Source organism: Delphinapterus leucas, chromosome X, assembly GCF_059928025.1.
Source record: "Delphinapterus leucas isolate spDelLeu-1000000601 "Yukka" chromosome X, BTC_Dleu_Yukka2, whole genome shotgun sequence".
Classification (NCBI taxonomy): domain Eukaryota; kingdom Metazoa; phylum Chordata; class Mammalia; order Artiodactyla; family Monodontidae; genus Delphinapterus; species Delphinapterus leucas.
This window is the reverse complement of record NC_143150.1, coordinates 87,477,870-87,494,375: the sequence shown is the minus strand read 5'-3', so window position 1 is coordinate 87,494,375 and position 16,506 is coordinate 87,477,870. Positions and strand designations below refer to the sequence as shown.

The 16,506-nt window shown below is 39.0% G+C and overlaps 1 protein-coding gene across 3 annotated transcripts in view; it reads left to right on the top strand.

The window, feature by feature from the left end:
- MAGED1 (MAGE family member D1) overlaps positions 1-16,506 on the top strand; it is a 76,850-nt gene that overhangs the window by 21,740 nt on the left and 38,604 nt on the right. The window contains exons 2-3 of one of the 3 annotated variants that reach the window (XM_022566312.3): positions 13,106-13,209; positions 13,316-13,403. The exons of 1 other annotated variant lie outside the window; for it this stretch is intronic. Coding sequence is in view for 1 of the 2 variants with exons in the window: in XM_089904535.1 (XP_089760661.1) it covers positions 13,265-13,403 (139 nt within the window). In the remaining variant the exon portion in view is untranslated. Of the gene's footprint in view, positions 1-13,105; positions 13,404-16,506 lie in introns of all 3 variants that reach the window. One more of the 3 variants, XM_089904535.1, reaches the window with a different exon arrangement.

The following is a 16,506-nucleotide window of genomic DNA, read 5'->3' as shown; positions in this document are numbered from 1 at the left end:
AGAGGTCTCTGAAACTGTTCTCAATTCTTTTCATTCTTTTTTCTTTATTCTGCTCTGCAGTAGTTATTTCCACTATTTTATCTTCCAGGTCACTTATCCGTTCTTCTGCCTCAGTTATTCTGCTATTGATCCCATCTAGAGTATTTTTCATTTCATTTATTGTGGTGTTCATCGTTGCTTGTTTCCTCTTTAGTTCTTCTAGGTCCTTGTTAAATGTTTCTTGTATTTTCTCTATTCTATTTCCAAGATTTTGGATCATTTTTACTATCATTATTCTGAATTCTTTTTCAGGTAGACTGCCTATTTCCTCTTCATTTGTTAGGTCTGGTGGGTTTTTACCTTGCTCCTTCATCTGCTGTGTGTTTTTCTGTCTTCTCATTTTGCTTATCTTACTGTGTTTGGGGTCTCCATTTTGCAGGCAGCTGGTTCGTAGGTCCCGTTGTTTTTGGTGTCTGTCCCCAGTTGCTAAAGTTGGTTCAGTGGGTTGTGTAGCCTTCCTGGTGGAGGGGACTAGTGCCTGTGTTCTGGTGGATGAGGCTGGATCTTGTCTTTCTGGTGGGCAGGTCCACGTCTGGTGGTGTGTTTTGGGGTGTCTGTGGCCTAATTATGATTTTAGGCAGCCTCTCTGCTAACGGGTGGGGTTGTGTTCCTGTTTTGCTAGTTGTTTGGCGTAGGTTGTCCAGCACTGTAGCTTGCTGGTCATTGAGTGAAGCTGGGTGCTGGTGTTAAGATGGAGGTCTCTGGGAGATTTTCGCCGTTTGATATTACGTGGATCTGGGAGGTCTCTTGTGGACCAGTGTCCTGAAGTTGGTTCTCCCACCTCAGAGGCACAGCACTGACTCCTGGCTGGAGCATCAAGAGCCTTTTATCCACTCGGCTTGTATCCAGAAGAAAGCACAGAGAGACCACTGGGAAAGACGCTTGGCTGCAGAAACCAGGCTGCCTAACCTGGCCGAACAAACCTAGAGCCAGGCCGAGTTTCACTTGCTCACAGGGTGCCTCGTGCAGAGGCCTTGCACAGCCCTTCAGCACAGATTCCCTGTATGCTATAATTTATAAACCACTCTGTCAACCTACGACAGTATTTTTCAAAAGCATTTTTGTTATTTTGAATCCCTGTGTGGACATATTGAAAACAGCACTCCAATGATTGTTGTAAAGCAAAGGATGCAACCTTTCACGCCACCCTAGTCTCGAAGCTCCCACCCCTGCTCCTCAGGCCGAGTCCCCATGGGAACCCTCCTTATTAATTTTCTGTCTGGATGATCTGTTCATTGGTGTAAGTGGGGTGTTAAAGTCTCCCACTATTAATGTGTTACTGTCGATTTCCCCTTTTATGGTTGTTAGCATTTGCCTTATGTACTGAGGTCCTCCTATGTTGGGTGCATAAGTATTTACAATTTTTATATATTCTTTTTGGATTGATCCTGTGACCATTATGTAGTGTCCTTCCTTGTCTCTTGTAACAGTCTTCATTTTAAAATCTATTTTGTCTGATATGAGTATTGCTACTCCAGCTTTCTTTTGATTTCCATTTGCATGGAATATCTTTTTCCCTCCCTTTAGTTTCAGTCTGTATGTGTCCCTAGGTCTGAAGTGGGTGTCTTGTAGACAGCATACATACGGGTCTTATTTTTGTATCCATTCAGCCCGTCTGTGTCTTTTGGTTGGAGCATTTAATCCATTTACATTTAAGGTAATTATCAATATGTATATTCTTATTACCATTTTCTTAATTGTTTTGGGTTTGTTTTTATAGGTCTTTTTTCTTCTCGTGTTTCACACCTAGGGAAGTTCCTTTAGCATTTGTTGTAAAGTTGGTTTGGTAGTGCTGAATTCTGTTAGCTTTTGTTTGTCTGTAAAGGTTTTAATTTTTCCGTCGAATCTGAATAAGATCCTTGCTGGGTAGACTAATCTTGTTTGTTGAAATTGTGCCTTTCTAGAAATTAGGAATCCTTTTTGTTTGGTTCCTGTATCATTTTCACATGATTTCATTAGATCTTGACTTCACTGCTCTCTGATATATTTTCAGCTTATCATGTATACTCCCTGCTCCAGCCCTGGAATCAGTTATTTTGCAAGGAATTGTGTATTCTTTCAGTAGGGATTGGTACTTAGAAAACAAGATGTGAATTCTCAGAGGATTTTTTTTTTTTTAGTCCTGCTGCCTGACCTTTTGTTATGCCATTTTCCTCACTATTTTGAACACATTTGAATGACTCCATCAGCATTGCATTGAAAATTTGCTGAGCATGACCTTTATTTGTTTATGTACTCATTCATTCAGCAAAAATGTATGGAGCACTTACAACCAGGTATATGGTCTTATCTTCAGTGCAGGAGATGTGAAGGTAAACCTGACTGGTTTCCAGTCCTTGGTGAAGATTCATTATTGTGGGGATATGAGTAAATAAACAGGCAATGTCTAAAGACTGTGATCAGTACTGTGGTGGACATTGGCAAGTGGGATTGACAGTCTGTGGGAGCACAGATTGGGCACCTGAAAATGCTTTGGAATGGGGCGATAATGGTTGATATTGGATGAGTAGAAGTATGAAGGTGAAAGAGCCATGAAGGGTGTTCCAGTCAGAGGAAGCTGGAAGAGGCAGTGGGATCTTGATGTATTCAAGGAGAGGTATGTATGTAGTTAGTTATAAGCGGAACATAAATTTTATGTAGGGGAGGAGAGACAAAACTGGAAACATGAATGGGGGCCAGGACATTGAGAGCCCCAGAGGTCAGGTCAGAGAACTGGGATTTCACTCTGAAGGGTATGAGGGAGAAGTAATGTAGTTGTCTTAAGCAGATGGGATATATAATCACCCCTGTGATGTACTGATGATGCATTGGGTGGTAGATGGGAGTGGGGCAGTATGAGAATGGTAAGAAGGAGAGAGGTGTAACTGTCAGGAGAGAGATAATGTCATGTTACAGTGCGCTTTAGATGTGTGTGTGATATGTGGGAGAATTGTGTGTGTGTGTGTGTTACAATAGGTTATAATATACATACCATAGGTTATATATACACACAATAGGTTATATATGTTATATATACAGTTGTATACAACAGATTATGTATAAAACACATAATATATAATGTATATACATATACATAACTTTCCCACACACCACACACATGTATAGAATAATATATAATATATACAAAATAGATCTGTGCATACACATGGATGTAGTGTTGTATGTCTGTAATTCTGTTTGCTCATGTATATCCAGGGGCCGTCTCATTGCCACAGGTCTAAAATAGAGAATATTTCAGTGGAGAAACATCCCCCAAGGAAAGCTGAAGAGTGGGAAAGGGCTAACAAAGACTGTCTCCTTGACCAAACTTTAGTCATGTTCCTTTGAGCCCTCTTTTCAACTAAACCTCATCCTTGGGCATTGTCTTTGGCCTGCTTAGTTTTAGAAAGGATCCTGCTAATTCAATTTAGCCAGAATCCCCCAACCCTTGCTTGATATTTTAACACTCTGGTCTGCCTTCAGCGAGAATCCCAAGTTAGTTTAGCAACAATCACCTTTGTCTTGACGTTTCCTTTTAGTAATTTTCTATAGCTTCTTGGCTATAGATCCCCAGCTGTCTTTACTCAGAGTTGAGTCCAATCTCTCTCCCCTATAGCAATAGTCTTGACACCTATCACAATAGTCCTCAATAAAGTCTTTCTTACCATTTTAACAAGTGTCAGAATAATTTTTTCTTTAACAGGCCACACCAAAACTTTTGCCTATTGTGCTCTTCCTCTTCAAAGCTCCACCAGTTGGCACTGAGGCCCAGTTGTGTATCCTTGAGTAATCTGAGAATTCCTCTTCCTCCTCTCCTTCCTGGGATTTAAGGGTATGAGGTGATTTTTTTTTTCAGCTTCTCCCAGAGGTTAGAATGTAGCTTTAACAGTTATCTCTGGGAGGGTGGAATGATGATTGAAGATGCTTATCTCCTTTTATGTGTTTCTCTGTGCCAGGCACTGTTGTACACTAATGAACATGTATTGCACTTCTTTTTTAAAACTACTATCTTAAACTTTTAAAAATATAAAATGTGAAATTTATCTACATGGATATATAACATGTGGATTTGAGAGGGTTCTGTTAGGTTAAGGATTTAGGGGAAACCAGAGCAGTGAGCATGTATGGATCAGTGCATTGATGAAGGCTAAAATACAGCAGGCCAGTAGTGTAATTGGCGAAAGTGTTGATGAAGTGAATGTAGACTACTGTGTCAAGACTCTTGTCTATGAAAAGTAGAATAGATAACAAATGGTATGTGTATATTTTTAGGATGAGAGATCTGAGCATGTTTATATGTTCTGCAGAGGAGGAGCTAATAAAAACAGAGGTTATTGAAAATACAGGAGAGAAATGGGGTAACTGGAGAAGCAAATGTGGAAAAGCTGTAGTATAGAGAACACGTGGAAGGACTGGCCATGAACAAGAGAAAGGGCATCACTTCTGATATCGCAGTTAAAGAGGGTCAGAAAGGCTTGTTTGTGAGGTTTTGGAAAGGCAAGAGATTGAGGGAGTTTCTTTCTTGCCCCAATATATTCTCTCTGAATAAGGCAGTAAGGGCATTCTGGAGTGTGAGAGGGGATGACCAGGAGCCAGAGGAAAGAGGAAGAAGGTTGCACCCTTCTTTGGGGAATGAGAGAAGATTGATGGGCAGTAATGAACACCTCTCTGAGCTGGAAATAAAATGTTTTTAGTCTTGTCCTTTTTTCCAGATGTGTTCGGCTGCCAAAAAGTGGGAGCAAGGAAGGCAAGCATTGGGTTTGATTTTAGACTTGTGAATGTGTGATGATGATTTTGGGTGGTGGGAGGTTTGAGGGGCTAAGTAGATTATTGAGGTTACTGATGAGATTAGTTCAGGTTATAGACCATGGGATTTAGTCTCATCAGGAAAAAGTGTGTTCTCAGGAGGATTCTGTAGAACCAGAGAAGGAGAAGCTGTGTGAATATGTGGGTGGGTGTCAGTGAAGCTGTGTGGAGGTTTCAAAGCTCAAAGAGTGGATGTTAGATAGAGGTGGAATGGCAGACAAGAAATCATGGTCAGAGTAGTATATAGGAGCTTAAGATTTCAGAGGGAAAGTAGTTCTGGATGATGAGAAGGTTCCGTGGGTAGGTGAGTTGGAGTAGAAGGAGGTCAAGGAACTGTGAAGCTGGGGTGATGGACAAGTTAGCCATGGGATCATCAAAGATAGTAGGAAAGGTTTAGCGTGTAAGAGTAGAGAGGAAGGTGAGAAAGATGCTCTTTTGTGGAAGAAGGGGTGAGTGTAGCTAAGAGGCACATGGCATGACAAAGGAGTGGGGATTTTTACAGAAGGGAGGAAGAGTTAGGGAATGGAAGCAGCAATGGCCAGCGTGAGTAGTTGCCCTTAACCAGCTTTGCAGCAGATCCCTTGGATAGTCCTGGCTTTGTTTCAACTTTGTCGTTACTTCACAAACCTTATTTTATTTTTGCCAATAACCAGGGCCAAGAAAGGACTGGCGGTAAAATCTTGAATGTAAGGGGAGCTAAGATAGCATTCTATTCCCTGCTTCCTGTACCTGGAGGGACTTGAACAACTGCCCTTAGCAACTTTAAGGGAAATGGCACTGCTGGTAGGACCCTGGCCTGCCCAGGCTTCCCTTCCCAAAAATCCTATTGTAAATGAATGTGGATAACCAGTCCCCATAGCTTTTACAGAGGGGTGGATGCTTTTTATGTCATTCCTTATCTCAGAAAGGTTGAGAACACGTGCACTTAGGGGATGCTTTAAGGGAGTTCCATAGGGAGGCCCGAATTCTTTCTTTTTTCTTTTTTAATGTTTTTTGAATTGTGTAATATAACAAAAATACCAAAAGTTGCATAAAATGTAAATGTACACTAAAATGAATAATTATAAAGTAAACACCCGTAAAAGAACCTTCCAGGGCCAAATATAGAACATTGCAAGTTCTCCAGAAGCCTCGTCTTATCCCTGTTTCTCTCCCAGAGGTAACCATTTATCCTGACTTGCCTTTTATGATAATCATTTCTTTTCCTATGTATACAGATACATGTGGACACACACATCTGTCTATACATTCTACTGTTTATGGACATTTGGATTGCTTTCAGTTTTGGAGTATTGTGAACGGTACTGCTGTTCTTATATATGTCTCCTGTTCCACATGTGCTTGAGTTCCTCTAAGATATATATCTGGGAGAGGGATTATCTGGTATTAGTTTATGCATATTTTCAGCTTTACTAGATAGTGGAAAATTGATTTTCAAAAGGATTGCATCAATTTTAACTCCCACTAAAAGTATATGAGGATACATACCTTGGTTCTTTTCTCCCCCAGTCTTGAGGCCAGAAAACTATGGCTCAGAGATGATCAGGGATAGCCAGGACTTGTAATTTGCTGTGGATATGGGGGGTCTTGGTTACTATTTCACATTTCTCCTGGAGCAGTTGCCCTTAGCTGCTTCAGTAGGAGAACCTTGGTTTGGTCCTATCTTTTCCAGAGTTTCTAGGCCCAAGAATTGGGCCCTAGAATTGAGTGTGGTTGCTCAGCCTCTGAGGCCATTTGAGAATGAAGACAGCTGGGTTAGCATCCTACAATGCTCCTCTTTCTTGGATGGTCCAAACAATTGATCTTAGCAATTAGCCAGAGGTTCTGTGGGTGGGCTCTGACTCAGTTAACTCTTCCTCAAACTCAAGGGTCAAGAACCAGAACCAGGAAGTGATCAGAGATAATTAGCATCTATGGCTAGCAGAATATGAAGACTGGGGTAGTGGCTTAGATGACCCTGTGTCTTTGGAGGATCCTTGAACAACCATCTTTAGCCATCTCCAAGGAGGGAGCTGGCTTGTTCCTTTCTTTTACACAGTCTGTCCCTTAGGGAGTCTTTTCCTTAGGGAGGGCCCTGTCTTGTTTGTTTCTCACCCAAAATCTCAAAGATTGAGAACCTTGGTTTATTTCTGTGGCCAGTTAGAAGTGAAGATGGCTGGGTAAGCATTTGGAGTGCCTCCTAGAGTCTCATCTTATGTTTGTTTGTTTATGGCACACCTTTAATTACCTGAATTTTGTAGAAATACAGTTGAAGTGATCAAAAATTGCATATGAGTTTATCAACTTTTAGAAAATTGACAAAATGTTTTATATGAAGGTGTGAAATATTATACATATGTATTATTGTTTTTTAATTTTAAAACTAGTAATGGAATAATAAATAATTCCAAACCTTAATTAAAATTAGTATTTAATGTACTTCTTGGACCTGATTTACTTCACTAATATTAGAGCATATTTAAAATTAGGAGATGCTTATTTCGTATTTTAGTTCTCTGTTTTTACTTTTTACTATTGTTATTATTTTTGCTTTCTCTATGCATGTTGAGAATTTGAATTTCAAGATATTGAAAACAGTGGCATATTTATTGTGGTTCTCCACTTGATGTCCTTTCATCCTTTGGCTTCTATTTGTGTCAATCTGTTTAATGCTCTTGGCTGCATTTCCATACATACTCACAAGGCAGAGTTATTCTAGAAAACATCATCCTTCTTTACTACCAGTTGAACACTACAGTGTAGTCCTACAATACAGTTAGTATAGGACCCAGTTATCTTTTACAACACGTTGGGCTCTGCTCTGTATCACAGGGCAAGCCACCTGAGGATGTCCATCTGATAGATACTTCTTGAGTAGCATGTTATGCAGAGGTTTCACATACCAGTGTGTGTGGTTTACCAGTTGGGAATTTTGGGACCAGGGATGTGGGAGAACCAGCAGGCTCAGGAGAGAACTATTTCATTTATGGCTAGAAGGTGAAGGGGGTGTTCTATACATCACTGAAGGGTGTGGTAAGCTTATTTTTCAAGGAGGGGGATCCTGGAGGTCACAAAGGAAATATTCTAGGTGGGAAGGAGAATAGTGAACTGATAGCTTCAAGAGGCAATGAGCGTGGCTTGCTACTTTTCATTCCCTCTATTTTCTTGGTTATCAGAAAAATATTTTCCCAAGACCCTCGTAGACAGGAAGTATGAGTGAAGAAAGAGGGAAGTTACAGAAGGTGAGAGAGGAAAACATACATAGTCTGAGAATGTCAGAAGTGGTAGGATACCTGTGGGGAAGATAGATTGATTTCAAACCTTAGAAAAGTTAGCTAGACCATTAATTAATTAATCAATCAAGAAAATAAGTAAAAAATGTAGTGATATAGACTCTGCTGAATAATGAGGACATGTTGTTGAATTAGATATATTTTCTACTGAGCCTGGTGGGTGAGATAGACACAGACATTACAACAGGGAGTATTATGACAGAGAGACCAGGGTGTGGTGCTTTCAGTAGAAATATGGAGGAGGGTATCTCTAACCCCGGGGCTCAGGGAAGGCCTCCTGGAAGGCACCATGGTAAGAACTTAATTTTCCATAGAAGTAGCAGTTAATCTGGCAGTGGCTGAGAATCCTCTGAGTGTGGGGACCAGAGAGCAGGTGGTCATTTAGACCATGTACGGTAGCTACCTGGGTATGTCATCTAGCCTTGAGCTTGGGAAGTACCCGAAGAAATGAGCGGTTGAGAGGCCACTCTGGTCTAGAAGAGCTAGGGAAAGGGGATAAATAGAAATAGTTTCATAAGTGGTTCAGTTTATGCTATAATATTGATCACCTTAGCCTTCATGGAAGAGCAGCTACTTCCATTTCCCCATGAAATTATCAGTTTCTCTTTATGACATGTTCTTTGCATCTTGTTTAGGGAATTCTTTCTCACCTTGATTTCATAAAGGTGTTTTACGGTATCTTCCTGTAAAATTTTTATAATTTTCTTTTCACAATTAGGTTTATGATTCACTTGGAATTTATTTTTATGTACTATATGATGTAAAGATCTTTTTTTTTCTGAATGATTAATTGGTGGTTCAAGGACTATTTACTGAGTTGTCTGTTCTTTCTCCACAGATTTATAATGCTGTCTCTATAATATACCAAGTTGTAATGTATGTATATATCTGTTTCTAGGCTTTCTGTTCTCTTCCACTGGTCTATTTGTCTATTTCTATACTAGTATTACACTGTTAATTACTATAGTTTTGTAATGCATCTTAATATTTGGTAGGGAAAGACCCCTTCCTTAACTCTTCCTCAAAAGTATATTCTTTGCCTTTTACTTTTCCATATGAATTTTGAGATAAGCTTAATATGGTCTCTAAGAAACTGAAATTTTGATTAGAACTGCATTTTAGTTATAGATTATAGATACAGAAATGGCATCTTTACAACAATGAATGTGGTTTATCTCCTTTTATCTAGATATTTTTAATGTCTTTGAAAAAAGTTTATTATAATTTTCTCTGCAAGGGTCTCATGCATATCTTGTTAGGTATATTTCTGTGTACTGATAGTTTTTGTTGCTCTCGCTAATATTTTTAAATTACATTTTGTAATTCATTGTGACTGGTATATGGGAATGCTTGTTTCTGGTGTATAGTTTCTAGATCCATTCACCTTACTAACCTCTTTCTCTAGATCCAATTGTTTGTTTGTAGATTTTATTGAGTTTTTATATAACATTTATGTAAATCATACTTAAAAGTACGTGAATTATACCTGTACAGCTCAGTGAATTATCACAAAGTGGTTTTGGTTTGTTAATGTAATTTGTGAATAACTGTAATTATTTTTCCCTTTCAGTCCTTATACCTCTGTGAGTTGATATCATTGTGTATAAAGTAAAGTAGAATTCTTTTCTGAAACAAGTTCACTTGAGCATCTCTGAGGCCTCATGCTCTAATGAGCTGTGTTTGACGTGTAAATACTTTAGAAGTCATCAAAGAAAGGAAATTACCTTTATTTGGAAATTTTAACAGTACTTAATAAAAGAGCCTACAAGGTGGTGGTATTTCAGTTAATTGACTACTGTCCAGGATTTGGTCTTTAGCATTTGTGAAATGCTAAAATGAAACTTGGTGATAAACAAATACAAATTAATTTACTGAGACTAAGATTCAGAGAGAAAAGCACACACGTCTCACACTAATATTTTCTTGTGGCGAGAACACTCAGGTCCTCTCTCTAGCATATGTCATTTGGGGTACTTGGGAAGTCAAACTAAGAAAACAACATGTTGCTTACTGTGAGATCATCGAGTTAAAGCAAAAAGGTAGAGTATCTCACAAACATGGAGTCTTTTGTGCAACTGTGGGTTGTTTGAGGAATACATTTAGATGTTCTACCCTGTCTTCATCACACCCCAAGCAGTTTGAGAGGCAGCAAGATGTAGTGAAATAATACTGGACTTTGTAGCCAGTAGACAGGGATTTAAATCCTAGCTTATAGTGTACTGACCTTAGGGGTTTCATTTTTCTCACTGGTGAAATAGAAATCATGACACTGTTCATTTAAAAGAAATATATCCTCTCAAAGTATTTGTTACATAGTAAATCCAGCAGAATCATGGATTTATATTTGTTTATCCATGCCTATGGGTAGAGAGGAAAGTGCCAATGATCTTTTCCTAATTTGTCAGAATGGTCTTAGAAGTATTAATCTGTTTTTAAATATAGAGATGGCAATTTCAGCTTTATCACCAGATGTATTAGTTTCCTATTGCTGCTGTAATAAATTATGGCAAACATAGATAATAAACACAGATTTATTATCTTGTAGTTCTGGAGGTCAGCAGTCCTAAAATCAAGGTGTTGGCAGGGCCGAGCTCCCTCCAGAGGCTCTAGGGGAAATCGGTTTCCTTGCTTTTTCCGGCTTCTTAAAGGCTGCCGGCGTTCCCTTGGTTCATGGTCGTTTTCCCTATCTTCAGATCTACCAGTATATCGTCTTCAACTCTCTGACTCTGACCTTCTACTTTCATGATCATATCTCCTTCTCTGACTCTCATCCTCCCGCTTCCTTCTTATAGACTCTTGTAATTACATTGAGCCCACCAGTATAATTCAAGATAATCTCTCCATCTCAAGATCCTTAATCACACATGCAAAGTCCCATTTGCCATGTAAGGTGACATACTCACAGGATCAGGATGTGGACATCTTGGGAAAGCCATTATTCTGTCTACCACACCAGGTTAATGAATTACCAAATAAGATACTTAATTAGAATTACACATTTCTTTTGTGGGTTATTTTCATAGAAAAAAGCATCAATTTCTAAAGTTGCAAGAGTCTTATAAAATGCCTTTCTTTAAATAATACTTCTAAGGAAAGATATGTATTAACAGAGAATAGAATTAGTTGGTAGCAGTTATGAATATTCATAAGTCTCCATATTGTAAAAGAGAACAAGATTGACATTCTCATTAAAATTCTCAATTTAACATCTTTCAAATTTAGATTATTTGAAATAATTGTGAAGCAAAATGGTTTCCACCCCTTCAAGGCTGTAGGGAGAGAGTACAGAGCCCACATTTCTTTTTGAGTTTCCTTTTGTTGATTGTGAACATTTGCATTTGTAAAGTTAGGCTCTGGAATTTCACTAGCTACTTTTAAAGAAAAAGCAGGTCTGGAGCCCAATTTTGCTTGTAGAAATGGAGAAAGGGCTGAAAAGGATTTTCTGTATTATCAGTGAAATTATATATTTTGTGCCTCGTAAAGTAGTTGTTAAGATTCAGCGTGATCACTTTTACGAAGTCCTGACACCTGCTTCAGTGAGTGAGAGCAGTTTGAGTCTCTTACACTCTTCTGTACTTTCCATCTTTTGTCTCTTATAAATTTCCTGACTTGTCTTAAATTTTCATAAATTATTTTCCTAATCTCCTGATTAAAGCTATACCTTGAGTTTTTCATTTGGGGTATTGTATTTTTTTTAAGTTGATTAGGTTTACTTATGATATACCACTTGTTACAGTTTCCTGTTGCTTGGAAATATCTTTAAGTTTGTTACTTATTTCTTTATCCATGGTAAAATACTGATTTTATGGTTTGTGTTTGCTAATCCCAGTGTTTGAAGTCTTTTCTGTTATCAGCTGATCCTGCTGATTTGCTTCTTTGTCTAATTCAAGGTTCAAGGATCCCAGGGCAAGTCCTGTAGTTCAACCTGAGCTACAAAATGACCTGCTTCCTATCCCGAGATGGTAGTCTTTGGGGTCCCAGCTTATTGTAGGGAGGGTCTCCTGATAGCTTTCCTACTCTGTGTAGTTCTGGGCTTTATCTGTTTCCTTTGCCTTTCAAGGCAACTGAAATATAGAAAGTTAAATTTTGGGGGGATTGCCTCTCTGCTTATATTTACTTCTCTAGGTTCCCCTTTTCCCATGGTGTTGCTCTGATATTTCCATATTTTTATTGCCCTGTCTTTTTGTTGTTTTCAAGTAGTTGTTACTTCTTTTTCACCAAGATTTTTTTTAGTTGTTTTATCATGAGGGTTTGTCCAAACAAGCTGGGGGGGCAGAACTAGCAAATTTTCCTAGAACTCTTTCATTTTCTTTTGAGATTAGGTTTAGGCTCAGATCGTCTCATTACCTTTTGGGTTTTTATTTGCTTTATTTTATAGAGGAAATATCTGTTGGCTGAGGAAATATGTACAACCTAAAAGTAGGGAGTTAAGTTTGATTCGGGGACCTTACTGAGGGAGGAGACAGGGTATATAGGAGCTCTTTGCTGGAAAAAAATATAGTCGAACATCAAAATATTACTGCTAATCACAAAAATAGACATCTCAAGTTAACGATTTTAGTACTTTTCTATGTATGGGAAGATGCAAGAGTCCAGGCTCAAATTATTCCTTAGACACGCATCTTATAACTGTCTAGGGCCAGTATCCCCAGCACAGAATGCTTCCTGTTTTTCTCCATCGTGAATTCCTTTCAGGGCGCACCATGCGGGAGGGGTGGGGGGCGGCTGCAGTGGCTGCTGACTTGATGGCTGGCAACATTTGTTGTTTACTGGAATGGCAAGCAACACTCCCTTTGCACACATCCAGTGCTCAGAAAAGTAAGGATATTTGCCCAAGGTCCAATAGCAAGTAAGAAGTAACATTGGGATTTTAGCCTTGCTCTCTTCAACCCTGAAGCCTATGTGCTTAACCAATTCAGTGCACTGTAACCTTTGGATTCCAGTGTTTTCTGTTCCTGGATTATGGAACAAATCCATGGAGAGTAAATGACTTGTGTTTTTCTTATCAGGTTTTCATCCCTCAAGGTCAGCGCCCTCTCCGTGGTTCTTGGGAACACAAGCATTTCTATGCCTCTTTCACAAGACCTTTGCCTGGTTCTAAAACATCTAATAAGTAAGAAACCCCCTTCTATCACCCCCCCGTACCCTTCAGAACTGAATTTAAGGACATGCAGTACCCCACCTCTAACCACAAACTTTTATTTCCTTTTCAACTGCAGGATTTTCCACATCAAAAGACCAAAATAAATTCCCATCTGAATTTGGAAAGAGCTAAGGACAAAAGAACCCAGAAAGAAATCCTCTTAGGTGAGCAAAGGAAGGAAAATGAGGTAGGGAGGGACTTGTGAACTTAACAGCTTTATTAGATAGTGTTAGGATAGTTTTGGAATTTTGGTTGGTGAATGCCCACGAGGCCCCTTGGCATGGTGGAAGACACAGGAGCTTAAGAGCCAGGCATACTTGAATTGGCTGTCAGTTCCCCTACTTACTAATTCTAAAATATTGAGTAACTCAGTTTCCCTCTCTGACCATCAGTTTCTTCATCTATACATTTGTAATAATAATACTTATCTCTCAAGGTTTCCATGTGAAATATAGTATTTCAGTGAGTGTTTGTGCTTGGCATATGCTTACTAAATAGTTGTAGTAGTTGTTGTCTTTATTGTTGCAACTGTAGGGGTGGGAAAATTTTCCCTTCTTCCTTTATAGGTCCCTTGACTGGTCTAATAATTAAACTGACATAAGACAGATTAACAGGATAAAAACAAATTTAATTTTGTATGTACAGGAGTCCCACAAAAATGTGAGACTCAAGTGATCAGAACAGAGAGCTGCTATACCTTGTAGATTAAAAAAACAATGTATTGGGCTTCCCTGGTGGTGCAGTGGTTGAGAGTCCGCCTGCTGATGCAGGGGACACGGGTTCGTGCCCCGGTCCGGGAAGATCCCACATGCCACGGAGCGGCTAGGCCCGTGAGCCATGGCCGCTGAGCCTGTGCGTCTGGAGCCTATGCTCCGCAATGGGAGAGACCACAACAGTGAGAGGCCCGTGTACCGCAAAAAAAAAAAAAAAAAAAAACAATGTATTTATGAAGAATCGACAAGGCAAAGGGGTTTGGCCTAGAAATAGTAAATAGTAAAGAATTAACAAGGTTTGTTTGTACAGCCTTCTCGGGCCCTAAATTCCCTGTCTCTGGTGATAAGGATGCCTTCTACCCTTCTGGTACAGGGAGGATATCTTTCTCTTGAGAAAGTTTTCTCCTGCTTTCAGGGGGACAAAGGAGGGTCAGAGTATTGTTCTTGCACCAGCTGGTTCTCAAGTACCTTTAATTCAAAATAATCAATATGCCAACATGGCATATTTTGGGGTTACATATTCTAAACCCCTATACCCCTCTCAAACTCTCCATCTGGTGGGTACCATAAAATCAGGCAAAAGAGAATCTTTCTTTTCCTGTTTTCTTTTTGGTTACCTTTTTGTTAGCATGCCCAGTTACTTCTCCCTTCTCTATTGCTTCCCCTTCTTCAGTGCCCTGAAAATGAATCTTTTGCCGTCTCCCTTCTTCCAAATCCTTGCTTTTCTCTCTTAGTTCTACACATTCAACACCTCCTTTGTTCAGGTCATCTTCCCATTTCCACTCAGTTGAATCTCTTTCGTTGTCTCTGCCATTAGCCTCCAAACAAACTAGTCATCCTCACATCACTTTGCTTCTCCAAGTCCCTCTCTCCCTGAGTTGGGAGGCCACCTAAAAGTGAGACAAAGCCATGAAGTCCCTAGACCTTAGTTTTCTGACTAATTTTCTTTCTACCTCATTTTGGCAGCTTCATTTCATCAAGTAAAAGTTATATGTGTTTTTTCTATCTATTCTGTGTTTGCTTATGGATATCTTTATCTTTTTTTTTTACATACTTTGTATTATAAAGGTAGACACATGCTCATCGTGAGGATTTTGGATAACAACAAAACTATAAGGAAGGAAATAAAAATTGTCCATTTCATTACCCAGATATAAATCCTATTAACTAATTGATATATTTCCTTTCAGTATATACAATTTTGTATCCTGCTGTATTAGTTTCCTAGGACTGCCATAACAAAGTACCACAGGCTGGGTATCTTAAACGGCAGAAATTTATTTCCTCAGAATTCTGAGGCATAGAAGTCTAAGATCAAGGTGTTGACCAGGTTGGTTTCTTCTCAGTCCTCTCTCCTTGGCTCGTAGATGGCTATCTTTTCCTCCCTGTGTCTTTACATGGTCTTCCCTCTATGTGTCTCTGTGTTCTAACTTCTTCTTATAAGGACACCAGTCATATTGGATAAAGGCCTACCCTAATGATCTCAACTAAATTACCTCTTTAAAGGTCCTATATCCAGGTACAGTCACATTCTGAGGTACTGGAGGTTAGGACTTCAACATGTGAATTTTAAAGGGACAAAATTCAGCCCATGCTTTCTTCTCTAAAACCTGTTTTCTTTAAAAAATTATCTCACATGAGAATCTCCCTTGTCAGTAACAATTTTGGGCAACATTTTTGTTGGCTGCGTAATATCCCATCATAAAAGTATACTGCAATTTATTTAACCATTTCCATGTTTTTGGATATTTTGTGTGTTTCCATTTTTTCACTAATATAAATGCTTCAATGAATCGTTTTGTACATGAATCTTTATTTGCATATCTGACCATTTTGTTCGGTAGATTGTTTTAAAGAGTAATTACTGGCTCAAAAGGTACGACTATTCTCTGGCTCATAATTACACACTGGAAAGTTGTTTTCTAGAAGTTGTTACCAGTTTACATTCATACCAGCAAGGACAGCAGTCAAACATGCACTCATATAAACTGCTTGGTGAGAGTGAGAGAGGAACAGTTAATCTCACATGGTTGTTTCAATTTACAGTTATTGATGACTGATAAGGTAAAATATTTCATGTATTTATTTTTTATATTTCCTTTTATGTGACTGGTTTACGTATGTTTTTTGCCCATTTATGTTTGAGGATCTGTCATTTTAGATGATAAGCTTATGACTAAGACTAGGATCTATTTCAATGAGGGAAATCTCAGAAAAAGCCAAATTCCGAAGAATATTATGGATCCAGAATCCAAGACCAATTGGTCAGAGTCTCTTCTGTGGAGAAGACTTGGCATGTGATGACATAGGGTGCAAGAAAGCTTTGCAGGGAAGAATCTAACATATTCCTTTCTCCAGGGAAGTCTGTTGTGGGCACAATACTGCCACTTATAAAAATAATCTTACTGAAGAGAAAGGCTGAGAGTGCATTGGCTGAGAAAAGGCTGAGCTAGATGTCTGTTATATGAGGAAAGCCCCTAGGAGAAAGAGCATAGAGATACGGTTCATAGGACTATGACTCTGCACAGTTTTTAGAATGTGTGAGACACTGGGA